General features: G+C 36.1%; 2 protein-coding genes across 2 annotated transcripts; both read left to right on the top strand.

The window, feature by feature from the left end:
* Nucleotides 1-9,234: 9,234 nt before the first annotated feature.
* On the top strand, nt 9,235-10,008 carry LOC111882826 (uncharacterized). The gene has a single exon (XM_052765547.1). The coding sequence runs from the start codon at nt 9,235-9,237 to the stop codon at nt 10,006-10,008; it is 774 nt and encodes a 257-aa protein (XP_052621507.1).
* A 3,606-nt stretch (nt 10,009-13,614) lies between these two features.
* Nucleotides 13,615-15,243, top strand: LOC111882532 (uncharacterized). Its single transcript, XM_023878903.2, has 3 exons — nt 13,615-13,806; nt 13,966-14,911; nt 14,986-15,243. The coding sequence occupies exons 1-3, from the start codon at nt 13,615-13,617 to the stop codon at nt 15,087-15,089; spliced, it is 1,242 nt and encodes a 413-aa protein (XP_023734671.1). The 3' UTR covers nt 15,090-15,243.
* Nucleotides 15,244-15,349: the final 106 nt, after the last annotated feature.

Genomic DNA, 15,349 nt, shown 5'->3' with positions numbered 1-15,349 from the left:
CAAAATTCGATTTTTAGGTTTCTGTGTCACTGACTCGGCGAGTCCCAAGGTGGACTCGGCGAGTAGGCCTGACTCGGCGAGTCCCCTTGTGCACTCGGCGAGTCCAGGCGTCAGGAATGGCCAGATTCGGGATTTTTTCATAATTATCTTATGGAAACTTACCTTAATCATAATAGATCAATCTAAATCCGATTTTTTGATATATATGACTATTATCTTGATCTAGTTAAAGGTATTTATCAACTAATAAAATATTTAATTTCCTTATATGATAATTAATTAATTATTTTAATTATTTTGGTAATTATCTTTCAAAGAAATCTTGAATAAAATCAAATATAGATAATTAGGATATTAATTGTTAATTGGAATTATTTGTTATTTGATCCTCCATGTTTTAAATGTTTAAAACTTACCTTCAAGTTTTGAAATTTATATTTGTGATTAAAAGTTTTAATTTAGACAACTTAAATTTCAAACCCTAGATTTTAAAAGGTTTAAAATACAACCCTATACTAATATGATATTACTAGAATAATATATATATATATGTATAACTAAATGCTAGTCTTACCGTTAGTAGGCCTCATTCACGAAGCCGATCTATAAGGTGGGTATAAGGTTGCGGCCTATAAAATGGCGCTTAATGGGTGTACACTCACACCCACCGCTTGCTTGATTGGTGGAGGGTCGTTAGCCGAACGGGTAGGATAGGGAAACCTCATCCTCTCATTAAAAGTATAATAAGAAATACAAAGTAACTACACATATTTTAAAATTTCCCAATCCTAGTTACTTTAGGAAAAGTGAATTGATGCAATCCCATGAAATTACACTTTGCACCTTGCTAAGAAGTTAGTGGAGCGTGTGTGGTTTACCGACACACTAATTGGTTCTAAGCGAAGGTGGCAAAGGGTGATTCATTGTTTATCATAGTTCGATGGAGCGTGTGTGGTTTACCGGCACATCGAATAGGTGATCGTTACAATGAAGGCACCATGTGAATTTGCATGGTAATTCACACCCACTTTGTGATCCTCGGCATCCCAATCACAAACAAGAGGGGCATATCGAGATTTAAACATGCCATTGAATAGTTTCAATGAATCTCATCCGAACCTAGGAATTCTCAAAAACACTTAGGACTAATAGTTTAAGTTTTGTGATGGAGAATTAGTGAATCGTCATTCACTTACCTTCAATTTATTTGCATGTTAGATTACGGCATCCCTTTTCTAGTATGTAAATGTTATTGTTGGATCCTAGCCCTAATTTTTCTTATTGGGTGATAATTAGGGATTCTTATTCTAATCTATCTTTGTCCTTTTCTAATTATAGATGTCGAACGCAAACAACGCTGCTGCTAGTTCTTTCACGTTGATGAGCCTTTGCCAAAAGGTCACCTTCGATGGAACGAACTTTAGCGAATGGATAAGATACATTCGCACCATTGCTCGCTATGAGGACAAGGAGTATGTCCTTGATGAGAAGCTCGAGAAAATCAACACCGAAATTGCTACTCCAGCCGAAATCACCGCCTTTGAAACTCATGAGCGAGATGCAACGAAGGTACATTGCATCATGATTGCTACCATGAACTCCGAATTCCAAAAGTCCTACGAGGACATGTACCCGTACGAGATGCACCAAGACTTATTGGAGAGGTACCACCAAAACGCGAGACAAGAGCGGTATGAGATTTTCACTAACATGATTTCCGCGAAGATGGGTCATGGAGAATCTCTTACCGTGCACTTGCAAAAGATGCAAAGGTATGTCGACCGCCTTCGCAAGTTAAATGTTGACTTCGGTGAAGACTTGGCGATCGACATGGTGCTTCACTCTTTGCCTCCGATGTACAACCAATTTAGGATGACCTACCACATGAACAAAGAAGAAGTCACCCGGACAAGTCTGTTGCACCTACTCCCAATCCATCCGCTGCTCCTGTCTTGGCTATTGGTCAAGGGAAGGGAAAGAAGAGGAAAGCTTCATCGAAGAACTATCGCAAGGCGAAAGCCCAAGATGGTGCCTCTTCTAGTGGGACCAAAGTTGATCCCGCTAAACCCTGCTCTAACCCGAAGGAGGCAGAGTGCCACCACTGCCACAAGATAGGACATTGGAAGAGAAGCTGCCCAGATTACCTGCAAGCAATCAAAGAGGGAAAGATCAAGCCATCTTTCGCAGGTATATACACAATCAAATCTAACGATTCAAATCATGCTATTTCTTGGGTTCTTGATACCGGTTGTGGTTATCACATTTGTTCTAATGTGCAGGGACTAAGAAGAAGTAGGGATGTGGAGCAAGGAAGGATCAATCTAATCATGGGGAACAGAAGATCGTCGCCTGTGACCAAGATTGGAGTGTATTCTTTAGTGCTTAGGAATAGTTTGGTTTTAGATTTGAACAATTGTTGCTATTCGCCAGAAATGGCTAGAAACATCATTTCATTTCATGGTTTATATAGACAAGGATTTAGATTTTCTTTTAATAATGAGAATGGTTCTATTTTGGCTTATCTAAATGGTGTCTTTTACTTTGAAGCTATACCATGTAATGGAATATATGAAACCGTTATGATTGTTGATAACTTAGGAAATGATGTTTTGAATATTGATTCTTCCACTAGTATGGATAAAGCATCCTTGTGGCATTGTCGTCTTGGACATGTCAACAAGAAACGCATAGCCCAACTCCAAAAGGATGGAGTGTTGGAGTCATTCGACCTTAGGAAAGATGACACATGCGAGTCTTGTTTGCTTGGAAAGATGACTAAGTCACCCTTCACGAGTACATGTGAGAGGGGCGAGGGTCTATTGGACCTAATACATACCGATGTATGTGGACCATTTAGATCAACCACGAAGGATGGGAACCGCTTCTATGTGACTTTTACCGATGACTATAGTAGATATGGGTATATCTACTTAATCAAGCAAAAGTCAGACACCTTTGAAAAGTTCAAAGAGTTCAAGAATGAAGTGGAGAATCAATTGGGCAGGAAAATCAAAATGCTTCGATCCGATCGAGGAGGAGAGTACCTAAGTCTTGAATTCCACGATTATCTCAAGGAGTGTGGAATAGTTTCACAATTGACGCCTCCTAGGACACCGCAGTTGAATGGTGTGGCAGAAAGGCGTAATCGAACCTTATTAGATATGGTTCGCTCTATGATGAGTCGTGCTTCACTACCAATCTCTTTTTGGGGGTATGCCTTAAAAACTGCCGCCCATATCCTTAACCGAGTCCCTACCAAGAAGGTTGCCAAAACACCTCACGAGATGTGGACAGGGAAAGCTCCCTCGTTGGCACATATCAAGGTTTGGGGTTGCGAGGCTTTCGTAAGACGAGATACTCACGACAAGCTTGAACCTCGAAGTGAGCGATGTATTTTCATCGGCTACCCGCAGACATCCTTTGGATATCTCTTCTATAGACCGAAGGACAATATGGTCTTCGTTGCGAGGAGAGGAGTTTTCCGAGAGCGAGAACTCATAAGCCAAGGAGACAGTGGGAGGCAAATCGAGCTTGAAGAGATTCAAGAGTCGATAGATGAAGGAACCTCTATCACTGGCACTCAACCCGAGGAGGAAACTCCGGTTGAACCGATTGACGAATCCTTACCTCTTAGACGTTCCGATAGAGTTAGAGTTCTACCCCAGTTTTATGGTTTTCATATTACTACCGAAGGGGACACGTATATTAGTGATGGTACACTAATAAATCTTGATGAACCTAATAGCTATAAGGAAGCCATGGCAGGCCCGGAGTCTGCGAAATGGAAAGAGGCAATGGATAACGAGATCCAATCCATGTATGATAACCAAGTTTGGAATTTGGTTGATTACGTGCCCGGACGTAAGACCGTTGGGTGCAAATGGATCTTCAAGAAGAAGACCGACGTGGATGGGAACGTACACACATATAAAGCGCGATTGGTCGCGAAGGGCTTTACTCAAACTCCCGGAGTTGACTATGATGAGACCTTCTCACCAGTTGCGAAGATTAAATCTATTAGAGTGATGCTAGCAATTGCCGCATTTCATGATTATGAGATTTGGCAAATGGATGTCAAGACCGCTTTCCTTAACGGAAAGTTGGCTGAGGATGTTTACATGGCTCAGCCAGAGGGGTTTGTGGATCCGAAGCATCCGAATAGAGTGTGTAAGCTTGAGAAGTCCATTTATGGACTTAAGCAAACGTCTCGCAGATGGAATCTTTGCTTCGATGAGAAAGTCAAAGAGCTTGGATTTGTATGAAGCGAAGACGAATCTTGTGTATATGTCAAAGCCAGTGGGAGTATAGTAAGCTTCCTCGTTCTATATGTCGATGACATATTACTCATAGGAAACGACATCCCGACTCTGCAGGAGGTTAAGTCCTGACTCAGGAAGTGCTTCGCTATGAAGGACCTCGGAGAGGCTTCTTACATTTTGGGAATAAGGATAGTAAGAGAAAGAAGTAAGAGACTAATTGGACTTAGTCAGAATACTTACTTAGAGAAAGTACTAAAATGTTTTAGTATGGAAAACTCAAAGAAGGGAGAACTACCGATACAAAGTAATGCCAAGTTGAGTAAGACTCAAAGTCCGAGTACCGAAGCTAAGATAGCAGAAATGAGCCGAGTACCATACGCTTCCGCAGTTGGCTCAATCATGTACGCTATGACTTGTACTCGCCCTAATGTAGCCTTCGCCTTGAGCATGGTTAGCAGATATCAAGGGAATCCTGGCAAAGCACATTGGATTGCGGTTAAGAATATCCTTAAGTACCTTCAGAGGACGAAGGAATGGTTCTTAGTCATCGGAGGGAGTGATGACTTGAAGGTGCGAGGGTATAGTGACGCCAGTTTTCAGACCGACAGGGACAACTACCGTTCGCAGTCGGGCTGGGTCTTTACCCTAAATGGAGGAGCAGTGACATGGAAGAGTTCCAAGCAGGAAACCGTAGCTGATTCAACGTGCGAATCAGAGTACATTGCAGCGAGCGAAGCGTCGAAGGAGGCAATATGGCTAAAGAACTTCATCGGTGATCTTGGAGTTGTACCTGCCATAAATGAGCCAATGGAGATTTTCTGTGATAACGAAGGCGCGGTTGCCTTGACCAAGGAACCGAGGGATCATGGTAGATCAAGAGATATCGACAGAAAGTATCACTTCATTAGACATCGTGTAGAAGAAGGACAACTCGTAGTGAAGAGGATATCATCAGAAGATAACCCAGCAGATCCGCTTACGAAGGGACTGAGTAGGGTTAAGCACTTGCAGCATGCTAGGAGTATTGGGTTGAAGGATGATATTAGCATAGATTAGATAGTATTAGAAACGTATAATAGATAAATGCAATTGACATTTGATGATTAAATAAAGGAGTTTTATTTATGAGTAAGGTTACTATCTTATGTTAATTGTTTAGCTATTGTTTCACTTTGCATGTTTTGACTTCCAGAATAATTGAGTTTATTAAGAATAATCGAATTGTTCAAATGGTCCACAATCGTTCATATGTTGGGAGTAGATATGAATGAAGATTGTCATGAATTGGTGTGTAGAATGTCTAAATGGTGTTAGACATAGCAAAAGATTGCTGCAACGTTCATGAGTGCTTATGAACTAGTTTTGAGCATTGGAATAAACCCGCGCTTGCTGGAATGACCTTATGGAATATGATATAAAAGGTGATCGCAAGACGATAATATCATATGGTCTTAAAACCTAGATATATGGTTTATTATTTGTTAATTGGTTGTACATTGATAATGCGAAAACGCATCAGTAACTCGGTGTTATAAAACACATTGTTGTGTATAGTTGGTTAATGAATAAGTAAATGCATATAAGTCGAATTTTATCTGTAACTTTTATCTAAGAAGGTAAAAGCGATATCTCGGCCGCTCGATGATTTGATTTGACTTATGTGCCGGGCCCGGTCAGAACTGAATTGATGTGTTCGATTAAGTTCTATGTCAAATAAATCAGAGATCGAGAAACCTAAATGCTTGACTAACCATTCCATAGGATTGTCAGCATGATATCTAACAGAGGACTGTACGTTCCCTTATCTAAAGGACAAGATTGATTAGATCAGAGTTGACAGCGTCTTTGAGAGCTACGATTGCAAACCGAATTGTACCTATAAATATAGTTACTAGACTTATCCAAGTGGGAGACTGTTGGAATAGTGTCTAAGGCTGCAACTATATTAGGCAAGTATTTGATCCGGTTGTGCATGGTCCTTTTGGGTTGCCTTCACCACAGCAACTTGATAGGATGATTTATTAAGAGAGAGTAAATATTATTAATATATTATGGGAATAATATAATGGATAATATATTTGTTATTTGATTAATATAAGTCATAGAATTAATTAGAATTAATTTGGTGACTTAAAAAGATTAATTAAATAAAGGGGTATAAACTGTCAATTGTTTGATAGTTAAGCTTTAGACTGTAAATCCATTGGGATATGCTTTGGACGAATTCTAAGAGTGTTAGGATAGCCAAAATCGTCCAAAGGCTTATCTATGGAATGGATTTGGATAGCCTTAAGAGAAGATTATCCAATTAGGGTTTAGGTTGTAACCCTTAAGGAGTCTACAAGTATAAATAGACCCCATGGCATAGGGAATTCGACATATCTCCTAAAGTAAGAGAACCCTGGCCGAATTCCTTCCCTCTCCTCTCCTAAATCATTCTTCTTGCTATTGGTGTTTGTAAGCCATTAGAGGAGTGACATTTATGACTCTAGAAGCTCCAAGACCTCAAGATCAACAAGGAACTCAAAGGTATGATTCTAGATCTGTTTCAATGTTGTTATTTAACCTAATTAGTCATTAGAAGACTTGGATTCAAAGCATGTTTATTAGAAAGCCTAGATCCAAGCATTAGGGTTTTGCATGCGCACATAGGAAAGTTCTTATGGCTAAAACCCATCAAAGTTGTCTTTAACCGGTGGTAGGAGATCCACATACCCTTTTTAATTATTTATATTAATGCATAGTAATATCTATTTTATATTCGTATTCACCTTAATTTTTTAGGTAGAAATTAAAGAAGATGATTCTCAGCGTACCAACATAAAGTCAAACGTACGCCTTGCAAAATATGTAATTAAAATTAAATATCATATTTACTAATCAAGTTATTTTAAAACTCTTGATGACATTTATGCATAATGATATATTTTGTATGACTTCATTCTTAATTTCAATATTTGATATTTGAAAGTTCATATATGAAACCATAGATGTTTTGGTGTAATATGAATAGTGTAATACAAAGTTTATTAGTTCAATATTGTTTATTAATAGCTCATTCAAACAACTTAATTCTTATTTTATCCAAAAAATATTATCGAACATAAGACAGTATATTATATTAATGTTATACAAAAACTTATAATATATATTGGATATTATAAAAGTAAAAGTAAAGTTGATAAGGTATGAACTATTTTAGATAGTATCAAAATATAAATTGATGAATTTTTATGTTATTTGATCATTCGGTTAATTCTCAAGACATGACTAAAAACGTAAATTTCAACATATTTCTATTTTTTCCCATAATTATTTTAACCACTTAAATGCATTCTTGTGTAACGCGCGAGGTTAAGCCTAGTTCTAACATAAATGTGACACTCTTTGGCATATTCGGAAAAATGATATGATTTGTTTAATAAAATGGTAATAAAAAGCCTACCGTGGAAGTGCCTAGGAACGTTAAATATATATTTATTTCCTAGGAAAATCGTAGGAACTTCCGATGGACTTATGAGGACAAAGAATTATTCGGTATATCCTACTTGTTATCGATGAACTTTTAAGGAAATATCACAAACATGTTTTCCTTAGAAGATAGTGAGTAATGTGTAGGAAGTAGCCAGAAATTTCTGGTCCTAGGAAATTTTTACAAACCCCATATTTTTCTAGTAGTGTTTAAACTTTGTTTTAACACCGGACAAATTAATAAACACTTTTACTAAAAACATAAGTTATTTTAAATAAGCAATCCCGACCACCCCTAAATTTATAAATACTTTATAAACTTATCTTTTTGATAAATTAACTTATAAATTTAAAACTGATTTTAGCTACCATACCAAACATACCCTCTCGATGCATAGTTTTACTGTTTTAGAAAATAGAAGATTATTAAAAATAGAAATATTACATTATTAAATGAGTATTGTTCAAAAGATATTAATTAAATAGACGACCAATATATATTTTTAGATGTGTTAATCAACTACGAGATTGATTATGTTGGTTCAAAATCTATCTTTAGCGTTATCATTTTGAAGTAGTTTGTTATTTGTTAGCTTCTTAGCTTCTCGTTGGTTATTTAATAAAATTTTGCAATTTCAAAATAAAATACACCATTAAGTATTAATCAATTTATAGAGTAAATTACATTAATGGTCCCTATGGTTTAGAGTAATTTGTACGTTTGGTTTCTAACTTATTTTTAAAATTCGGAAGGTCACTACTGTTTGTTTTTGTTACACGTTTGGTCCCTGTCTTACCTAAAAATACTGTTTTTGCCCTTGATTTTTTAATTTATTTAAATAAACACACCCTTAGCCCACCCATTCACCTTATCTTACATACTCCACTATTTTTTTCCTATTTAAATAATAGTCTTTTTAGGTAAGACAAGGACCAAGCGCGTAACAAAAATAAATAATAGGGACCAATCGCATAACAAAAACAAATAATAAGGACCTTCCGAGTTAAAAAAATAAGTTAGGGATTAAATGCGCAAATTACCCCTAACCATAAGGACCATTCATGTAATTTAATCCAATTTTTAAGTGATACACGTCTGTTAATTGGTTATCCAATAACCACGTAAAAGATTATGGTTAAAAACATTTTGACAACTAATGTTATATTTAACAAAAAAATCATAAAAGAAAAGATTTACAAGTTTTTATAAATCTTTTAATTTAATATACTAGTATTCATCATTATAAAAAGGAAATGATCATAATAGTTGTTTCTAAAAGATTTAACAATAAATAGTTACTAAAATAAAAAATGACCCAAACAACATTATTTTCGCACTCAACAACTTGCACAAATCTTAAGTCCAGCCAAATTCTTGATGGTTCATTGATGGTTAATGAGTTGGTGAAGTGGTTTAAAAAGAAAAAGAAAAAGCTTATGATGTTTAAAGTCGATTTTGAAAAAAGCTTATGATTCTGTGAGTTGTGAGTATTTAGATAAGGTCATGGGGTTTCTCGGTTTTGGTGAGAAATGGAGAGTCTGGATTCGTAGCATGTGCTCTAATGCTAGATCTTCAGTGTTGATTAATGGGAGTCTTACTGATGAGTTTCAACTTTTCAGAGGTCTCAGACAAAGAGACCTCATTTCTCCTTTTTTATTCATTATAGCTATGGAAGGGCTTCATATTGCCATAGAGGATGCGGCTGTTGAAGGGGTGTTCCAGGGTGCCCCGATGGGTTCTGATGAGGTCCTCGTATCTCATTTGTTTTATGTAAATGATGCAATTTTCCTAGGGGAGTGGGATGCCACTCATATTCAGAATTTGATTCGTATTCTGAGGTGTTTTTATTTGGTGTCGGACCTTAATCTCAATCTTACTATATCAAATCTTTATGGGGTAGGGATTAACCCGGCGGAGATTGCTAGCTTAGCCTCTTTTACCAGGTGTTCGGATGGAACTCTTCCCTTTGTTTATCTTGGTATCCTGGCTGGAAAATCTATGGTTCAACTTAAAGGTTGGCAGATTATCATCGACCGTTTTAAGAAGAGGTTATCTTCTTGGAAGGTCAAGTTGTTGTCCATTGGAGGTCGTCTAACCCTCATTAAATCAGTTCTAAGGAGTTTGGGTATTTACTTTTTCTCTTTGTTTCGTCTTCTTGCCACTATTTGTCACTCTCTAGAGGCCCTGAGAGCTCGGTTTTTTTGGGGTGTTGATGAAGGTCAAAATCGTATTCATTGGGTTAATTGGAATTTGATTTTGAACTCATATGCTCAATGAGGTCTTGGGGTTGGTAGTTTGGATGCTTTTAACCTAGGCCTTCTTTATAAATGGAAGTGGTGGTTTTTTAATGACAAAGGAACTCTTTGGGTTAAAATTGTCAAATTTTGCCATGGGGAAGGTGGTGGTTTCTTGGGTGCCTCGAGAATAGGAAGTGAAGGGAAAAGATTATAGGATCCATTAATCATCTTCACGAGAATGGTTGTATTCCTTCTAATTTCATGCATAGAGTAGTGGGGGATGGGGCTCAAACGAGGTTCTGGAAGGATGTTTGGTGCTCAAATATTCCTCTTAGGGAGCGATTTGGGAGACTCTTTGTCTTGGCCCTTAATCAAGATGCCCGGGTTAGTGATTATTGGGCTTCGGGGGTTGGAATTTCCAATGGTGTTGGGGGATTAGAGGAGGGGATGAATTGACCCAATTTGATGATCTTATGGAGATTTTAAATCCTATTCGTATAGGGGAGGTGTCGGATGGGTTGATGATATGATGCTTCCTATGGGTAGTACGCCTAGGGGTACAAACGAGTCAAGCTACTCGCGAGCTACTCGGGATCGGCTCGTTAAAAGCTCGACTCGAAACCGGTTTTAAACGAGCCTGGGTAGTACGCCTAGGGGTACAAACGAGTCAAGCTACTCGCGAGCTACTCGGGATCGGCTCGTTAAAAGCTCGACTCGAAACCGGTTTTAAGCGAGCCCGAGCCGAGCTCGAGCTTAATATTAAACTCGTTTATTAAACGAGCTCGAGCCTATATCACTAAGCTCGATTAGACATGCGACCCTAATCGAGCTTTTATATAATATAATTTATTATTATTTTCATATATTAAAATAAAAACATATTTGGAAAATTATGGATTTCGGGTATTATTAGTCGATCTTCTTAACGAGCTTGAGCCGAGTTTAAGCTTATTTAGACACATCAAACAAAAAACGAGCCGAGCCCGAGCCCAAGCCAAGCTTGTATAATTCCTTACGAGCTCGAGCCGAGATCGGTAAAAGAAGGCTCGAATCGAGCCGAGCTGAGCTCGAGCCTCGTATAACTTAAACGAGCCCGATTAAAATTAACATTTTTATGGCGTGTGCTTTTGGATCGCATTCTGGTTAGAGCTAAATTGGTGGAAACGGGGGTGGTGATAGATTTCTTATTGTGTCCCGTGTGTCATAATTCTCAAGTAAGTGGGAATCATTTGTGTTGCAGTGTTCGGTTGCCGATCAGGTTTGGAGTCGGGTTGGGCATTGACTTCACTTAGACCTTCCTGCTTTTTCTTTTATCTGTGATGTGGTGGATTGGGTGGATTCTAGACCGATGGTTCATATGGAGCGCTCGATTGTAGAGTCGGTGTTCATGGTGGTCATATGGGTGCTTTGGACATTTCATAATTCTTTACTTTTTAGTAACAATAAACCTAAAAAAGATAGACTTTTTGATTCTCTTGTGGATCTTTCTTGTCGTTGGTTTTCTTTTCGGAATTTTAAGGCTATGGTTAATTGGATGATGTGGTTACAAAATCCAAGTTGGCCCTAATTTGTATTTTTCTCTAGCTCCTTGCTAGAGGTTCGATTTTTTAATATATGATGTTGTTGTTCTAAAAAAAAGATTTTGCACAAATCTGATTGAATGCGATTTTTTTCCTCAATTTTTATAGGTTATCGTTATGATCGTAAAAACCAAATGAGACGTGACTATTCTTATTTTCAGATTCTTGTGGGACACATTTATGCATTTAATATAATTTTAATGATATAGATAGTTAACATATATATATATATATATATATATATATATATATATATATATATATATATATATATATATATATAAATGTGAGTTCAATTGAGAAAATAAAAAAGGTTGAGAATGGGGGAATCATTCTCAGCCACTTATTTTATTTAAGCATAAAAAGACACGGTAACAAACTTGTAAATATGATAACAACCTTCAATCTCAAATACGTATCTGTAGAGAATTAGATTACAGTTCAAACTCATTCATCGTTCATCATCCAAATTTCTTCTCAGAATTTCAACAATCATCCAGATTTCTTCAATTAAACCATCGTCAACATCATCCAGTGATAATCAATCATCAATCTTCGTCAATAATCAACACGATTCAACAGTTAACAACAAAAATTCGCGTTTGGTTCTTTTAATTCAACCTTCAATTGTGCTTGAATACGATCAGATCTTCAACATCTATGATTAATTATAGTCCCAGCGTTATTAGATCAACATCATCGATAATCAACAAAAATCCACTTCATATCATTCATTCAACATCGATTATCAAATAAAACTTCAAAATTAAGGTTAGAAAAAGATCAAATCGTTTTTTATTTGAAAATTTTCATATAATTCTCTATCAATCTACTCTTTTGTAAGATTTAAATAGTCAAAATATCATGTTTTTAACATTTTTAAAAAAAGTTAAATTGTATGCACTTCAACTGTTTGATGAAATGCATAAACTAAATTACCACGTTATATTCATATATGAATATGTTTTCTCTGTATATGATTATTAAAACAAAAAAATAAATATGCAAGTCTGTATGTTATTCATATGTGAATAACATATAAAAATTATATATATATTTGTGAAAATACCTTGTAATATTCATATGTGAATATAATATGTAATATTCATATGTGAATATATCATCTAATATTCACAAATGAATATACTATGTAATATTCACATGTGATATACCATGTAATACTATATAATATTCAGATATGAAAATATTATCTAATATTCACAAGTGGATATACTATGTAATATTCATAAGTGAATGAATCGTCTAATATTTGAATATGAATATACTATGTTTATTATATGCTATATTCATATATGAATGATACTTAAATTGTAAAAAAAAAAATTAATCATAGTTTTTATTCATAACTGAATAACGAATGTACTGTAGTAAAAACCTAATTTATTTTTATTCACTTATGAATAACGATAGCTGAAAATATTAAAAAAAATAAATTTTTTATTTTATCTTAAAACTATATCAATATGGATGTCTATTTGTAGAGAATAAAAAATCATGAATTTTGGTGTATTTAAAATCATTTTTCGATAAAAATAAACTATGTTTTTGTATATATTAAGGTAATGATTAGCATAGTATAAGGAAACATGTTTTGTTGAAAAACACATGTCTATTCCTTTCCCATTTCTGCTGGTAGGACGGAAGCTTTTGCGGCAAAAATAAATGAGTGACTGAGAATGATTCCCCCATTCTCAACTTTTTTTTTCTCAATTGAACTCTCTCTCTCTCTCTCTCTCTATATATATATATATATATATATATATATATATATATATATATATATAAGATTATATTTAAATATAGTAAAAATTTAAAATAGAATAATGAAATATAAAAGGATGTAACTATAATATAATCATATGAATTTAAGGGTTATAGTTGTAAGAAATATACAATCGTTACTAATTCATTTTGTAGGCACATGGTACACCCCTTTTTGCAAATAAATTCTAAAAACTCTCCATTTGTCTCACAAAGAAACAATAAACTTTTCTTGAAAGAGGCGACTTCTATCAGGGTTTTAGCGGTGAGGTGCTATTCAATTCATGTCTTTCTTTTTGGTGTTAACTAGTCGTATTAAGTTCCCATCCAAGATTTCCTTGGTTTTGCGGGGTAACATCCCTTATCATCCGTTTTTCTTCTTCCTTCCTCTGTTTTTCTGCTTCCTCTTCTTCCTCAATGAGGTTTCAAAAATTGAACACCATCCCTATGGAGATGTTAGGAGAGAACATAACCACGTAAGTGGGCTTTGCCCACACCTTTAAGTCTAAAGGAAACCTTTCAGTAGTATAACAAGCACCAAACAACAAAAACCTTGATGTTTCTTTACGTATATATTGTGATGTTATTTCTCGTTCAGTTTTCATTAAATTATTTGTTTGATTAAAACTTTACAGCACAGACCGAAACGCGTTAAGAACATGGCTAGCAGTAGTGTTGTCGGCGTGTCAACTCTCCATGACAAAGATGAGAGCTATCTTAACTCTGAAAAATACGCCGAAGAACTGCAACTTCAAGAGGCGCTCATATATTCAGAAGCATCAATATCATCCTCTTCATCCCAACAGGATGCATCATCATCATCCGAAAACGATGCATCATCAATATCATCATCATCATCCCAAAATGATACATCATCAACGCCATCGTCAGCATCTCAAAATGATGCATCATCAACATCATCGTCGTCGTCATCCTTAAACGATTCATCATCATCATCATCAGCATCATCAATTCCAGAAACGTCCACACCTACACATTCATTGAAGATGAAGGAGCCAGTGGTGACATCTGATGCATCCCAATCATCCGAGAGCTTCTTCTGCGACATTTGCATGGACACAAAGTCCTCATCAGAAATGTTTTCAAAAGCAACAGTTTGCGGCCATCTGTACTGCTCTGATTGTATATCCGGACACGTATCTGCGAAGATTAAAGAGAACATCACGAATGTGAAGTGTCCGGACCCAAAATGCAAAGAGGTAATTGGCCCTGAACATTGTCGAGCCATAGTCCCAAAAGAAGTACTTGAAAGGTGGGAGGAAGCTTTGTGCGAGTCTTTGATCCTGGGTACTCAGAAATTCTACTGCCCGTTTAAAGATTGTTCAGTCATGTTGGTGGATGATGGTGGAGAGTCTGTGACATCGTCAGAATGCCCAAACTGCCACAGATTGTTTTGTGCGCAGTGTAAGGTGGCATGGCATTCAGAGATGGATTGTAATGAGTTTCAAAGCCTGAATGAGGATGAGAGAAATCCAGAGGATATAATGTTGATGCAGCTTGCCAAGAGCAAAGAATGGAGAAGGTGCCCAAGCTGCAATATTATTGTGGAAAAACAAGAAGGTTGTCATCGCATTTCTTGCAGGTTAATATTATGGCTTTTGCTTTCGGTTGTGATTTTGAATAATATTTTTCAGGTTACCGACTGATCTCTCTTGTTGCAGATGTGGGAATCATTTTTGTTATGGATGTGGGAAAATACATGTTGGAAGCTATGCTTGTGATGTTTGATTTGGCATGATGGTGTTGTGTAGAATTTTTGAGTAAATGGGATTTATTTATCATTTTAAACCATAACTAAAGTGATACATTCTAATTGCACATTCTTGCTTTTTAAAATTTCCTATGGTTTCTTAAGATAATATAAAGGCATGACGAAAATGTTTATTTGAACATATATGTATCTTAGACCATGCATGTTTATTGGTCTATTGGATTAGGTTGTAACAATCTGTTGCCACATTAATCTTATGTGGCAAAAAAAAATAAGAAAATAAGATA

The sequence above is a fragment of the Lactuca sativa genome, chromosome 1 (genome assembly GCF_002870075.4).
Source record: "Lactuca sativa cultivar Salinas chromosome 1, Lsat_Salinas_v11, whole genome shotgun sequence".
Lineage (NCBI taxonomy): Eukaryota > Viridiplantae > Streptophyta > Magnoliopsida > Asterales > Asteraceae > Lactuca > Lactuca sativa.
The sequence above is the reverse complement of the archived record's forward strand: the minus strand, read 5'-3'. Positions and strand labels throughout refer to the sequence as shown.